The sequence below is a fragment of the Buteo buteo genome, chromosome 14 (assembly GCF_964188355.1).
Source record: "Buteo buteo chromosome 14, bButBut1.hap1.1, whole genome shotgun sequence".
NCBI lineage: Eukaryota > Metazoa > Chordata > Aves > Accipitriformes > Accipitridae > Buteo > Buteo buteo.
In genome coordinates, this window is record NC_134184.1 from 7767418 (window position 1) to 7783811 (window position 16394).

Consider the following 16394-nt stretch of genomic DNA (forward strand, 5'->3'; position numbering starts at 1 on the left):
TGTGTTTTGGTAAACAAAATCAGAGATGTTCAGATCTTCAGACTGCTAGCCAGTCTCACTTGTCAGTTTTAAATATCATCTGAAACAAGCAAGGAACTCATCAGTCCTTTGGAAATGGACTGCTAATGTAATATTTAATCCATTAGATGTTATGGCTTTGTTCATTAATTTCATTAGCAAAGATCTAAAATGCACCAACCTTTCCTTTTAGGTCCAGACCATCTTCATTAATATCCCTTGGGAATGACTTTGTTGTTTTTGAAGTTTACAGCTAGTGGCAGAAAGCTGAATTTATGTGTGCTCCTGTCAAATTGAATTTGTAGCAATGCTAATTGTTAGCTGGAAGGCCAGGTTATGATACTTTCTGCTCTCTAAGAATTTTTTTCTTTGCCTGGTCTAATCATAGCCCTATGAATATAAACAATCCAACACCCTATTGCCAGTACATTCCTCCAACAGGGCTGATATAGCTGTAGTGTTGGTTGCTTGAATTCAACACATCAGAAAAATAACTGTATTGATAGATAGAGTTAAGCCTATGCTTTTTATTTAGTCTCTAGATCTTGGAAAGGCATCCAAATTTTTAATCTGTGTATTTAACATCAATTTAATTTCCTTACATAATAATAATCAAGCTTCTAATAAAGATTTTCATAATCATAACTGTATTTAGAATTCCTTTAGTCGAAGGAAAGCACTGATTAAGGCAATGTTGCTTCTCTCACTCCTGCTGGACACCTGAGGTGGGGATGAGTCTTGTTATTTGCTATCTAAAAACTTAGGTACCTTATGCAATCTAGTCACCTAAGCTCTTTTTTTACAGAGACTTGAGGAAGACATGCATCTCCAGAGGGCAATTCATTTTTACTGTCATAGAAGCTTATATTAAAAGGAGATGTACTGCAAACGTCTCACAGATGACTAAGCGAGTGTCTGGACAGGCTTGGACCAAACACTTTTCTTTTAGAAGACTAAGCTTAGGTGAGATAACTTCTATCACTTCTGCCTACAAGCTCAACTTATTTTACATTACCAGCAAGGTCTCTGACTAGGTATTCATTCAAAGATTTCAAAATACAAGATTTATTGTGGTAGTTTTCCATGAACTGTATGCTTCCTTTGAGTATACATGCATCCTAAAAAAAGTCCAAATCAGTTTTTTTGATATTTGGTGGAAAAGAATTATGACTTTTCCTTTTAGAATTGATTTCTCAAAGTTTTGTTCAATAGCTTAAAGTTTTTGTCCAGTGAATGGCACTCATTTTCCAGGATATTAATAGATTTCAATAAACTACTTAGTTTTTTGATGAAAACCTCATAGAATTTATTCAGATTTGTTTTCTTGCTGATGTTTTTTGACAGAACAGATGACAAAGGCTTGAATCTCTACACTAGAAGTTCCCTGCAAGGGAAGCAGGGACTGCTGTTACTTCTAGAATCAATGACAAAGTATGTAATTTGATCTCAAATGATGCTACTTTTTCTGTATAGTCTTGGGGAAGAAGTGTTATTCAGAATAAATCATCGTTTCCTTTATCTGTCAGCACTTGCAGAAGTGCAACAGGCGAGTCCTTGAGGTTACAGTAGAATATCAGTATCTGTGTTTAGTGTCTTACATTTATCAGATAATTCCTTCTGTATTATGATTGCATCTTTTAAATTAAGACTCAGCAACTGGAGAAAACACATTAGAAGAATGCCTAGATCTATGCTTACCTCTTCTGGTACAGTCTTAGTGATTTGCTTGTGAACGTGACATGCTGCAGTTTGTAGAAGTCTCCTGCTGCATGCAGCTGGAGATACATAGACTTACTTTCATTCATGGTTGTTTCCTTTTTTTATGATGAAGATTAGCCAGGAGAATTAAAACCTCTTACATAGTTCCCCTGCCCCATCTTTTTTGAGTTCATTATCATAGAATGAGGCATTTCTTCAATGCTAGAGGCTGAAATACTTTTTTCCCCTTGGAACTCAAAATTAACAGTCTTCTTAATGTCACTGTTAGCTAAGGTATTACTATCTCTTTGAGAAAAAGAAGAGAAGACAGAAAAAACCCTATCAGCTGACATTTCTTATTTGTGACTATGGATCTTTTCACTCATTCATTCTTCAGATGTGCCAGTGGAAACTTACATGCTTTTGACAGTTTGTATCACTGCTGACAGAACAGGCAGAAGGTTCAAAGTGAGCTGGGCCGCACCTCGTGCATTGGAGGAAGGCCAGATTTAGTAATATCTAGAAAGATTTAGAGTAGTACGATCTAGTGCACATAAGCCTGGAAGCTAGAAACTTTTTACAATGATCCTGTAAGTTATTACAATGATAACTGTAAGTTATTTATAAAGTTATTTTCAAATGAAGCAGTGGATAAAGTTTTTTAAAGTTATTTTTATTTTGAAAAAACCTTTTAGTTGTAGCTGGGAGTAGGGGAATATTCTGACATTCTAAAATGGGCACTCATTCACAATGTCCTAACATAAATGTAAATTAACATGCAAAGATAGAGACAAGCCTTAGCACACTTTCAAAGTTTTAATTAAAACATGAAATATAAAACAGATCAGGAGGTATGGTACAAATCCTGAGTATTGACTACACACAGTGTTAGGGATTAAATGTCATCTCCAGCACAGAGGCACAAATAACACATTTTCAATCTTTCCACGGGAGGAACCACCAAGTATTACATACTTAGCTCTAAAGACTTAATCAGTTAAGTAAAATCCCAGATCCCACAGGTAACATTTTAGTAACTTCATACTTCCTGAAATTAATAGGTCTTTATAGAAGATGTTGCAAGTTATTGGTACAACCATTTTCAGTTTGTGGGAAAAAAATCTGCTATAACATTCTGTGTGGCCTCCTGGATGCTTGACTGGAGTAATTTCCTAAATAAGACTTTTCATCATCTAAGCCTGGGCCGTGTACTAGTGTGGCACCAAGGACTGAACCTCTGATAGTTTCTTCTTTTGGAGGGGAGAAGATGAAGTCTGTTAGAAATTTTTATCTACTAGAGATTCTCTGCACAAGAACTGGCCACTGTTTACACTGTGCTATGGATTTTCTATTTCGAGTTGTTTGATTCTTGCTATGAAAGAGAGAATGTAACATCTCACAATGTACTTACTGTGTCATAAAGGGTAGGGCAACATTTAGATGGGATATTTGAATTTGGAAAATTCAATTTCATTCAGAGACTCACTGTTTTGAAGCTTTTTGAATAAATGAGATACAGCCTGAAGGATAGAGAAATAAGGGGCAGAGCTAGGTCTGCAAGCAAGAGTTTTGTTTTTAACCTCACCATTTGAGAGACACTATGTTCATACGTCATATAGCAAAGATATAATTTGGTGAAAAGCCAGTGTCAAGCTTTGATGTAAAGCTATTTCAATACAACGCGCCGTAGATCACAAATCCTCAAGAACATTTTATTTAAAGCATCTAGCAATGTTTGAGAAATGATAATTACTAACCTTCATGAAATGTAGATTTAATTTTGCCTTAACATTTGATAGATTTATGGGTCTTTTCTACAAGCCATTTTTGTTCCTGAAATGTGTCAGAGTGACAGTGCAGGAATCTAACGTCTTTTATCTAGACACTGAACAAACAACACCCGCCGCAGCACTGCAGGCTTCCTGACATTGCCCTGTCAAAGCATCGTCTTCAGCTCCATTTTGGAAGAATCAGTGATAGAGGTTGGTGCAGTTCAGCTTCTGCTTGTTCAAACCTTAGCCTCTTTGCTGAAACTGCCAATCAAATGTACTAGTCACAACACGCCTAAAACTGCAGCGTTCTTCAATATACTCCAGCAAAAAGCTAGCAAATAAAGCAAACAGTGTTCCTGTCAATTTGCTTAAAATTGTAGAACCAGTCTAAAACTGAAACATCTCATAAACACCTTATCAGTTCCTTGGTTTATCTAGCTCCTGTGGTAATTGGGCTAAATTCCCTGGAAAAGGCTGGCATATCATAGAAGTAAATTTGTCCTTCTGTATGGTAGGGTCTCTGATAAGATATGTCTTATCACCCTAAGAAATAAAAGTAGAGGGAAAGTGGAAAAGACGACTGTGATGAAGAAGATAGTGTATATAAACAGATATGCCAAACATTGCTGCCTACAAAGGGATGTATGATGGATATATGGAGAGTGTAACCTATCTAGCCACTTAGCAGTGGATGAATAAATGTTATTTTCCTTCTGAGACTGGAAAGTGTCTGAACTCATTGGAATTCTTCAGCCTTACTTAATCTGCCTTCGAGGGTTCGATACCTATTTAATGATGGTTTTTTTTAACACTTATGACTAATAAAATATCTTGTGGCAGTCATTGTAGGAGAATCAGAAATTGCAAAATGGATGCTGCATCATGGAGTGAAAAGCAGTTACGAACACAGAACTGGGAGGGACCTCCTGATTCATGAAATGCAGTTGCCCGCTATCTCAGGCAACACAAATCACATAATTACTTCCCTAAACATACCCAGACCTATCTGAAAAGCATGAAGTTTGGGGTTTGGGTTTTGTTGTTTTTTCCACTTGCCTTTTCAGGAAATCTAATGAAGAAATTCACAGTTTTATGAATCTAGTGGATTCTTCTAATTTCTGGTCTGAAGTCTGTTAAAATTAGCAACAGATGCCAAATGGAAAGTATGTGTCTGGAAGCAAAGGCTGAATTTTGCATACCAGCAATAATATCCTGTACCTGATATCTGGATTGGCCTTTCTTCATATTAATAATTTTTTAAGCACAAATTTTTGAAGTAGTGTCTACAGACCTGAATAACATTGGGATTCTCCTTCAGTAGGCCATGAACAAACCTAGAAAAAAACAGATCTGCTCTACAAATCAACAGTCAGATTAGAAATAAAATGCTAAAATTGACAAATAACAGAATATTAAATAAAATGCATGCAAGAGGAACAATAGGGTATAATTTGAGAGAGACAACAAAATGATTATGCAGTTGTGGGGATGAACTATATCCATACTTGTCAGTGGTTATACCTCTGTGCTTTTATCCGTATTGCCAGAGAACTAGACAGAGTTTATAGTTATGCAGGGATTTAGAAAACATTTAAGGTAACATTGTTTTCATGTTAATTACTTCTTTGGCCCAGTGTAGTTTAAGTTTAACTGGGAAAAATAAGAACAATGGATATTGATGACATTGGATCTTTTTCAGAGTTAAATTATGGTCTTTGAAACCAGATGTTTTAGTGCACAGATACCCAGTATTTCTCATTGAAGATTGGTACATGGACACCTGATAGAGATAGTTATGAAGTATGCTTATTTCTTTAGAGATCAAAATGTGAAAGTAAACGTTTATGTTTTCTTTCTTTCCTGACTGTTCAGTCAGTTGTATGTTGCCTTTTTTTTTAATACAGAAAGATGTTTTTCCAAAATCCTCCTATGACTTAAAGGAAAAGAAACCACATCTGTTAAATAAATAAATAGACAGAAAAAAAAAGATTGTGTTGGTGATCCTTAGCTGATATATTAGTACATGTCTGTTTATGTATAGATGCATGTTTATATATACTAATGTAAGTTAGCACACAATTTTATTTTTCTCACTTCTGCCAAAAGTGGTACTTGGCTAGAATTTCAGCACTCAGAATTCTGATTCCCATTAGCAGAGAGTTTCCACCAGGACCAGGGAAACTGTTACTGGTCTTGGCTCTTCTCTCCTGGAGACTGCTGTCTTTTCAGCAGTGATATGAGTGTTTGTCCTTGCCACAGCAATTTAGACCCTAATGTGTTTCTGCAAATTGCTAGGCTGTAAACTCGGCAACTTGGGAGCAGACACTAGGGGGACAACAACATCTTTGAGAGGGCCATAACAAAAAAGCTGCTTGACCAACAGAGCTCACAGACAGTGAGGTTTACTCACAGACAGTCTGAAAGCTTACTGTCTTCTCTCTGGACTGTGTCATTACTTTATCTGGGAACAATACATTTAAAATACATAAACCACTTAGGGAATAGGAATGAAATTTCTCAGGACTTCCATCAGATTTCTAACTATTGGACTAATGTAATGTTCTCCCCCCCCCCCCTTTTTTTTTTTGGTCTTTGTCTTGTTTTGTTTTGGCTTTGATATTATTAAGTGACAATCAGTGAATTTGGCTTCAAGCTTTTATATTAAATTAACAGAAAACTGAAGAGAAAATGTCAGTAGACAAAAGCAAATATCATCTGCATTTCCTTGGTAAGTGACAGAATTTGACATGGTCTGTTTTCTTCATTCTTCATTTTTACATTATTACACATTGGTCAAATTAGCAAGTATATTCATGGGATTATAAACTCTCAAATAGTATGATCTGAAATTCCAGTAATTTTCCAGAAACATAGAAGTAGATGGCTTTTGTGTGATTTACAGCTTTGTCATAAATAACTTGTACAACACTGTTATTGGAGGAGCTTTGTTTTCACACTCAAAAAATGAAAAGATTTTGTAGAGTTAAATCACAATTTTCTCAATACAGTATGTTTATTTTCCAAACTTTTCTTATCTTCATCTTAATTTTAAAATTTGGCATGAAAAGAGACTAAAGCAATCTAGAATTCTTTCTCTTGCTCTTTATTGATAGTGTTGTTAGCCTTTGTACCTTCTGCTGTCATGCATGTGGTGTCTGAAAGGCTTCATTCTTAATGCAGTAAATCCGTGGGATTAGATGTGTTTCATCTCTGTATGTGTGGCATCCATTATTGCTGGAAGGAGAAAAAAATGTCTAAGAAAAACACATCAGAAAGCATTTGTGTGAGTACTGAATGGTGATTTGTACACCAAAAGCTGTCATACAGGTTTCATGAGCAAAAGAAGCAGAGATGGTCATCCAAATGCAAAACTAACGGAGGAGGATATTTTGGAAACTGGGGTAGGAATAAAATTTAGTGGTGAAATAGGAGGAAATGGTTTAAGCACTCATGTTGTTTATAGCAATATTAATCCTGGCAGGAATAGATTCCAAGCAAAAAGGTCCAGATTCAATTTATAACACTCTTCATTAAACTCATGGGCAGGTGCAGGTAAACACCCACGCAGGAGAACGGAAAACTCATTTGACTGTCTGTGTGCCCAGTGAACAACATTTGCCTGCTAGAGAGCAGTAAGTTACATAAAAAGAGTTTACTTAAGTAGGACTTTAACAAGGTCAAGGTAGAAACAAAGCGTAAATAACCTACCGGTTTGGCAAACCTGGGAAATCTTTGAAGGACTTCAAAGTATGCTTGCAAAGTCATGCATGGTGGCTAAGGCAGGCACTCATTACTCTCCCAGTCCATTTCAGTTTATTGACCAGCCTGGTACTCCAGCTGTTCCTCTTAGCAAAGTCCATCCATGAAGGAAAGGGGTCCAATCCTTGCCACTGGAAGAGGTGGTTTACAGGGCTCTCTTACTGTTCTCAGCTTCAGCAGTGCCCATCTTCCCCTGAGCAGAGGTCTCATGGGTGATAACAACCTCCACTGCTCGTACCCTCTTTTGCTAGCACGGTCGGTGTTAATGGTTCATTAGATGTGAGCTGTTGTCAGTAAGTAAATTCCATAGCAGTAACTAACTCCATTCCCCTCCGGCCCAGGACTTTCCCAGGCCACGTTTGGCTAGATAGGGCTGTGCTGCCTTCACCTCTGCTTGCTCCTGCAGCAACTTGTCTACTTGTCTCTTCCAGAACCGCTCAGCCCCCTCAGTACTGTGCATGCTCAGTTCTGCTTTTAGAAAGGGTTAGCTGGCGTACAGGCTTTATTCACCAAAAATGGTGTCTCTCCCTGGCTTTCTTCCTGAAATTAAAAAGAAATAAACACTCCTATAACTCTTTTTAGTCAGCTTCAAGGCTACAGGTTGCATAGTTTCACCACAGACAACAGCACTGGTACAGTGGACGGGGCGGCCATAGTGCTCATGGCAGTTTAGTCACACATTTATTGCAAGTGGACACAATGTTAGGAATGTTCACCTTGCAAGGTGAACTGGATCGAGGAAATCCTTTGGGTCAGAAATACCTGGAGCAGTTTGACTGCATGGTCATGTAAACTCTTGTACCAGCACAAATGGGAGAGCGAGCGACACTGAGAGAGGGAGGAAAATCAGAAACTGCCACTGAGAAAAACCTCCATGTGACTTAAATTCAAGAGACTAACAATTGATTTGGGCTGCCTGACAAACCTGGAGACACTTAGTTGTGACACGGAAATTAGGCACGCACAGCAGGTGATCTTTGCACAGCCCTCTGCGCTCTAAGAGGTGATGAGATGCATCGACTGAGTCATCCCAACCACAGACGCTCAGCGTGTTATTCTTCTTCAGTGTGAGCTGGTAAAAGAGCTTCACGGGGTACCAGGTATATTGTCTCTAGCATTTCACATTTATAAGTTCCAAAATAAAGTAAAAGATAAAGTTTCCAACTGCCAGACATGCAAATTTTGTCTGGCAAAATCTGTCAAGCCAGATTTTTTGTTCATGCATCACCAGGAAGAAAGAATTAGGAGTTAGAACTTTATTAATAACTTGCTGAGACTTGCAAGAGGAGAATCTGGGTTTTACTAGAGCTACATTAGCTTTTTAGTCTAAAGTAGTTAGAAACAACATTTTTTTTATTCCTATTATAATCAGTTGTGAATCAGAGCACATTGAAAAAAGCATCATTTTCTCAATAAGATTCATGTTTACACAATTATTTCAGAGTAGAACTGAACTTAAAAAAAAAACCTAAGCAGAGATAGCTTCAACCACTTACTTTAATTCATGGTGCTGAGAAGATGCTATGGAAATACGAAGGTTAATCTGAAATCTTTGATAGGTTAATCTAAACCCTGTTATAATATGAACAAGAATATGATCTTAGTAAATGTATAAAAACAGAGGTGTAGAGAAATAAATGATGTATATGTGTATCTAGCTATCTATAGAAAGAGAAAAAGACAAAGATAACCTGTTACATGGCTACAGTTTTACAAGTAACTACACTGTCCTCTAAGAAATTGTTCCCTACAAAGCTCTCTTACCCTACAGTTGCTGCTTTTTTTAAATTGTACTGAGACCAGTTACACAACTTTAATAGTGATATCCATTGCAATTTTAGTATAAACAGCATTTTGTCTGTCTGAAAAATGGTACATGTTGAGTAAAACATTCCTACTTTAAACCATATCAGCTGTAATGCATGAGAAGTTTATTTAAAAGAAAGCAAAACAAAACAAAAATCTCATTCACCAAAGGTTTTGGGAGATACAGAGAAGTTTTAGACTGTTAAAAGTGTCTCAGTAAAAGCAAATTAAAGTACTCAGAGCGACCAAGACCTAGGTGCCATTTCTCAGGTCACCTGGGGGGCTCAGTGGCAGCCCTGTGCTGCCTACATGACCAGCTGTTGGGAAAAGCTTCTGCATCCCAAAGCAACTGACCCTGAGTGGCTCACATACACAATGCATAAGGTCCACCATTTTATGTGGATACAGGTGTTTTTACACTGTATTGTCATGATCTCCAGTTTAGCCTTTTTTTCTCTTTCTCCTCCTGGCTTCTCTAATATACTCTGCATTTTTCTGCTCAGTGCTATTCCTCATTTCATTGTTGGCTTTAACACAGGCAACATTACAAGTTGGTTTTTTTTTTTCCAGTTGCTAAACTTGGAGCTACACTTCAACATCCTGCCATATTCCCACAGTTTCTTACAAGGGTACTTCCCTTGCAAGGTAACCTTGAGACAGATTGCCAAACAGCTTGGCTTCCTTCTCCTTGCTCTGAGCCATTTTAATGATTTTTTTATAGTTCTTCAAGAAACAAGAATATTTCTTTGTAGCATGGTAGATATGATGAAAGAACTGTGATGCCTGGCATATGTATGAGTCTAAGCAATGACGTGGAGTGCGTGGTGATGCCTAGAGATAGATGGGACAGGAGGCTGAATGAGGTCTCATGGCCGAGGGGCCAGTGAGGGCTCTCCAGACCTGTCACTATTGTATTTATATTGCCACTAGTTTGTTGATATGTGTCTGGGAAGGAGAGACCTAATTTTCCACTCCAGAAGGAATCTTAGAAATGATTTTGTGTAGGTGCAGTGTAGAAGATAAGAGGAAAAGTCCATGAAAAAACTGAAGAGTAACACAGACTAGTAATTAACATATACCTGAAGAGGCCTTAGGACCTAATTATTATCATTATTTGAAAATGGGGCTTGTGTTTCCAAGGCGCTATAGAATAAACTATTACCTCCTTGACTACCTGGTGCCATCAGTAAGGTCTTGAACAACATACGAAAGTGAGGAATGAAACAAAGTACTTCAGGATATAAATAAAATTCTAAGTAATGCGTATTGGTAGAATTTTTTTCTCCAATTCTGAATCTCCTATTCAAAGCTTTAATCTGTTTTCCTTGAAGTGACTGATACTGGTCACTGTTAAAAAAAAGTTTTGCCAGACTAGATTGATTACTGGTTTGAGCTGGCATGAAAAAGTAAAAGAACGAAATCAGATTTTCTTTCCCTGAATTACTGATGTCATAATTTGAGTGTATGCTGAGACAAGAGGACAAGTGAATTTGAAAGACTGGTTTCCAAAACCTGCAAAAGAAAAAAGAGATCAAGTAAAATGTACACACTGGCACACATGCCTATTAATGATGTTTATCTGGGCATGGAATTGCTCTTAGAAGTGTTCGCTTGCCTTTTTAAATTTTCTATCTGTTTACCGATATGCTATACTGTGTGCATTAATGACTAATGCATGCATTTGGGAATAAAAATATTTACATATGTTTCTTTACATTAGTCTCATATAAAATTAACTTTTTTACAGTCTAGGAATAGTTCTAGGTACAGTATGAGTGCATACAGTACTGTACTGTTTATTTTTTTCTCTTGTAAAGGACTGTATAGGCAAAACAACTACAAAATACTCTTAAATACTTTCTGGTTAAAATGACATGGGAATTAGTCATGGCAGGATAATCAAATCTTATAACAGTAATATATAATGTACCATTAGTACTGTGGAACACTTTAGCTTGCCTCATCTTATAAAGCATAAGAACTTGAGCTGGGATTCCTGTCGTGAATCAGATTTGCATTCATGTGTCATCACTTCAACTAGGTCTATCAGCTCCTGATATTAGGGATGGAGACTTGGTGTATGATTCATGGGCCTACATATGCATATCTAGATCTGTTTGAGATACACAAGGATATCCCACTTAGCTACCAGCTGCCACTCCGGATGGTTCCCATTTAAGGATGCCTCTGGAATTTCCCATAAGTCCTGCATCATATATACTAGTCCCCATGAGGATGTCTTGAATACTCCAAGAAATCTTAGGTGGCACCAGACACTTACTTTTGGGCAACTGAGTTGCTTTCTTAGGCGTCTGTCTTCATATGAGCTGACTAATGCGCTGGGCTTCATTGACTGTGTTGCCAAAGGGCTCCAGTCCCTTGCCCACAGAAGGACCTCAGGCCCTTCAGAGCAGTAGCTGGACCCCAGGTGGGTTTTTTACAGCATCTTAACTGGCACTCGTTGCTGGTATTTTAGCAGTTGCATGTTACCCTGTATTTCCAGTGAGTGCAGTGACAGCTTAGAGATATAGAGCACATATGTAATACATATAGAGCACATATGTAAATATCTGTATGTAGACATATAGATTAAGGTACCTTAATCCAACATTGAATACTAACCTTGCTGTGATCTCTAGATAAAATGCAGTTATATGTATATTTGCATATACGTATACAATATCTAATATGTAGTTTATCTGAACTATGAAAAGTAATTCCTACTAAAATTAGCTGAGTTTACACTGTGGACTTTTTTCCTTTTTGAAGAAAGACAGAAGGGCAAATTCAACAATTTCTGTTTTACAGGGATCATGTCCCAGAAGGCGGGACTTTAAATACAAAACTCATAAAGCGCTGAGCAACTGTTCCATCAGTTGCAATCAGTTATATGTAGGGTTGTGAATAGCAGCACAAAGTCCACACGGAGATCAGTTACTCCTGGTTTACCCCAAGGGTTGATACTGTTTGATTTCTTCATTAATGTCCTGAATGATGCAAGAGAGTGCACTCTCAGCAAGTTCTCACAGAAGATACAAAAATGGGAGGAGTAGCTGATACACCAGGGAGTTCTGCAATTCAGAGGGACCCTGACAGACTGAAGAAATGGCTTGATAGGAACCTCATTAAGTCCAAGAAAGGGAAATACCAAGTCCTCCACCTGGGCAGGAATAACTCCATGCACCAGTACATGCTGGTGCATGCTGGCTGGAAAGCAGCTTTGAAGAGAAGGACCTGGGGGTCCTGAGGGACACCGAGTTGAACATAAGCCACCAACGTGCCCTGGCAGAAAAGACAACCAAAGTCCTCCTGGGCTGAATTAGGAAAACTGTTGCCAGTAGGTCAAAGGAGATGATCCTCCCCCTCTGCTCAGCACTGGTGAGACCGTACCTACAGTGCTGTGTCTAGGTCTGGGCTCCCAAGGACAACAGAGACATGGACATACTGGATAGAGTCCTGCAAAGGGCCATGAAGATTTTTGAGGGACAGGAACAAGTTTTATACGAAGAGAAGCGGAAACAGCTGGGAGTGTTTGGCCTGGAGAGGAAAAGATGCAGAGGGGATCTTATAAAAGTGTATAAATACCTGATAAGGGGGGTAAAGATGGAGCCAAACTCTTGTCAGTGATGCTGTAACAGGACAAGAGGCAATGGGTACAAACTGCAATACAATAGATAACATTTAAATGTAAGAAAAAACTTTTTTGCTGTAAGTGTTCAAGCACCGGAACAGGTTGCCCAGAGAGGCTGTAGAGAGACCATCCCTGGAGATGTTCAAAAACTAACAGGACTTGGCCGTGGGCAGCTTGCTCTAGTTGACTCTGCTCTGAGCACAGGGTTGGTCTAGATTATCTCCAGGTGCCCCGTCCACGAGTCAGTGATTCTGTGATCTCCTTTTTCCAAATTGCTTTTAAGAGAAATAGTATGATAGTCAACTTATTTTTAACACAGAATATTATAAAAGGAAACATGATTTTGCGTGTCTATACAGGTGTTAAAAAAAAAACAACACAGGAAAAATATTACACAAACAACTTTGTTAATATTCAGGCCTAAGATCAGAGAGGCTGATATTATACAAGCTATCATAAACATTGCTATATCCACCAGATCCCTTATTCCAGGCTTGTGAGTGGGGATAAACAGATGACAATGAGACACATATCAAGCCAGAGCTAAACAGTTACCAAAGACTGAGAAATAGTGTTACCAAACTAATCAGCATAAATGTCATCTAATCAGCCATTGTTGTACGTCCTGCTCCAGTTGTGTCTAAAGTGCTGCCATCGTTGGTTTGATGGATTTGCTTTACGTCACTGAGGTTCGTCTTGTCTGGCATCCCTGCTGAGACAAATAAGAAAATACAGTATGATGCATGCCTTGTCACTACTGGCAACATGTTATAGCTAGAACAAATTTAAATATCCTCAGCACACAGACTGTCACAGTTTAGTTTCTAATTCTCATGTTACTGCCAAATTCAAAATCCTTTATAATTGCATCTAGAAACATACACTGTACTATATGCCTATTCATCGTTGAAAGTAGTTCAGAGGTCTGCCAGCTCTGAACAAAGTTGTTCTTGTAGAAGTATATCTCAACAAACATTTGCAGACTGAAATGAACAGTTTTGCAAGTCCCACCAGTACCTAAAAGTCCACTGCTCACATCTTTCTTGGATTTGAAGAAAAAGGGAAATAATTTAATGTGAAATGGTTTGTGTCTGGGTCCCAATATCATTCCAAAATAACGTATACCTGATGGAAGGTATGCAGCAAAGTATACTCGTTGCTATATAAAACCTCCATTTTGGCACAATTTAAACAGAATTTACAACATTGTAAGGCAATATGGTAAAGCTAACTTTAAACAGGAACTCTTTTACTGAGTTCCCAGCTGAATATTTTTACTTTTTTGGATGAGGGTAAATATTTCTCCATCTCAAAACAGTGCTTTGTATGGAACAAAGATGTAATCACCCATTATATTTCCCCTGCCTGGTTAAACAATCAGAAACAGAAGGTCTCAGAGACACATTCAGATTTGGTAGCATTGTCAGCTGCTTATATTTGCTATGCATACTTCTAGACTAACTGTCTTATCCCATATAATAACTTGTGGCATGCCACTATCAATCAAAATTAACAAGTCTAAATTCAGTGTTATTACATGCAACAAATATTGACATTGTAATTACACTGAGACTGAAAAAGGCTTCATATAAAGCAAAGTCAATATTTATGTAATTAGGTCAATACATATATAATTCAGAAGGTAAACTCTACTGTTGGAACAGCAGCATTAGAAAGAAGCTCAGCTCTACTGAGCTGACATATTGATTTTACAGTCCGAGTTTCTGCATTATTTTTCATTGTTTAGATACTTCTTTCCTCTCTGTATCATTAGGAAAGATGAATAAACTAGTGATTCTTTCTTTTTTTATTATTATTCAAAGGGACCGTGATGAAGTATAAATATTTTAGTCATGGTGTTATCCTCTTTGTTAAGCTGGTTTAACAGAAGCTACAGAGAATCCTCATTTTTAAAAGGAACAACTTTTTTGGTGCTTGTGTTAAAAATACTCTTTTCTCTAAAAGCATCTTGAAAGCTGCTCTTTGTGAACTTGTTGTATGTACTCAAATCTCCTTCCTGTAGCTTTGAAAAAAATGCATTAAGGGAAGAGTCAGCTAGAGTCAATCATGTTGTCTGAAAACCTGCTAGAATGAATTTGTCTTCTTTGCTGCTGTAGTTAGATAGCAGGATATACTGCTATTTTGTGTGGATTTATTGATCCAGTGCTCTTGCCCGGAATTGGTGAAAATTAGCTCTATGACTACAGTGCAAGTGGACGTACAAGGAGGAAGAGTCACAATAGATGTTGAGAAGGAGGGAATACAACTTCTTATCATGCACATTCAGTAACCTGTCTAGAAAAAGATCAGTCACTCAACATTTGACTGAATGGATGTTTGGTGGATCATCAAAGGGGATAAGTATATCAAGGTGTTTTTTTCAGGGAAGTTTTGTAAGGAGAACAACAACAACGAAATGGTTTGAGTCATTTCTCCAGAGCATTAGTGAGGTTTTCCCATATTCAAAAAGACTCATTTCAACTGACAGTGAAAAATTCAACTCTAACCTACACAACAAAGCAGTTCACCAAGTGCTATAGGTATAATGAAGGATATTTTTCCCAGTGTATTTACAGACAAACTATCACAGTAGTGAAAGATATGGCATTATCTTAAATATCCAGGATATCACTTATTATAAAAGATAGCTATTATAAGAAGAAAAATATTCCTAGATCTTGCAGTTATGTGATCCGAAACTAAAGGCAATGTGACTAGATATTAATTACTGACTGGAGAGTCATGTTTAATTTCTGGTGAAAACTTCATTGACAATATTATGGAAAATAGGAAAAAAATAGATTTTATTTTATGGAAAATGTTATCTCTTTTTTTTTTTTTTCTTTTTCTTTTCTTTCCAGCCTCAAATGAAAACTGTAGACTTTGGAAGTTCCTATGAAAAGAGTGTTTTAAAAAAATGTTCAAACCTACCAATATATTTTCCTTTGATCAATCAAAATGCCATAAAGTATTTAATATAATCTCTGATGTTAAATGAATATAGTGTTAGGATTGCAGTGTAAACATACAGCAAAATTTTCACCTATTTAGTCTCATAGGTCTATGCCACAACTTTGACTTTATTGAAATGAGAAGTTCAAAAAATATATTTAGACATGATCCTGTGAAAAAATCACTGAACAGAAAAACACTCCTAAAAAATAGCCTATTTTAACAGAACTGGTTTTTTTTTCCCCAGAATGCTATGCTTTTTTTTAGGTAGTTCTAATAAGTATAACTTCAAATGTAATTCCTACACCTAAAGTTATACTTTCTATTTAAATAAGTAGGTTCTGCTGTCCATTATGCATCAGGATTTAAACTTTTATGTCACCCTTCATATATCATAATCAGTAATGGAAGTGATCCTTTCTTCTAAATGAATTTAACTTTCGTAGTTCACAGCAAACTTGCAATGAGAGCTATCCAAACATTTGTAGCAGAACTGACCAAAACCAAACTTGTTTGGTTTTAGTTTCCTCACATGCTAGAAGCTGGAATTATGTTATAGAAAAGGCATTTAAGTTTCCCAAATATTTCAAATGATCTCTGATAAATGTCTAGTTCAGTATCAAAATCATAGTAGAGCTAATATTTTGACTGGAAAATGGTAAAATTCAGAAGTTTCAGCTGAGATTCAGAGTCTTTTCTTCTGAAGAAAAGCTAGAATTGCAGCAGAGTAGATGATAAATTGCTTGGAAATTAAAATC

The 16394-nt window shown here is 37.2% G+C and overlaps 1 protein-coding gene across 1 annotated transcript in view; it reads right to left on the bottom strand.

Moving 5' to 3' along the window:
- Positions 1–12443: 12443 nt before the first annotated feature.
- The window catches only part of GPC5 (glypican 5), a 754872-nt gene continuing 750921 nt past the window's right edge, over positions 12444–16394 (bottom strand). Inside the window, 2 exon segments of the mRNA XM_075045978.1 lie at positions 12444–12509; positions 13263–13396. Coding sequence (XP_074902079.1) covers positions 12444–12509; positions 13263–13396 — 200 coding nt within the window.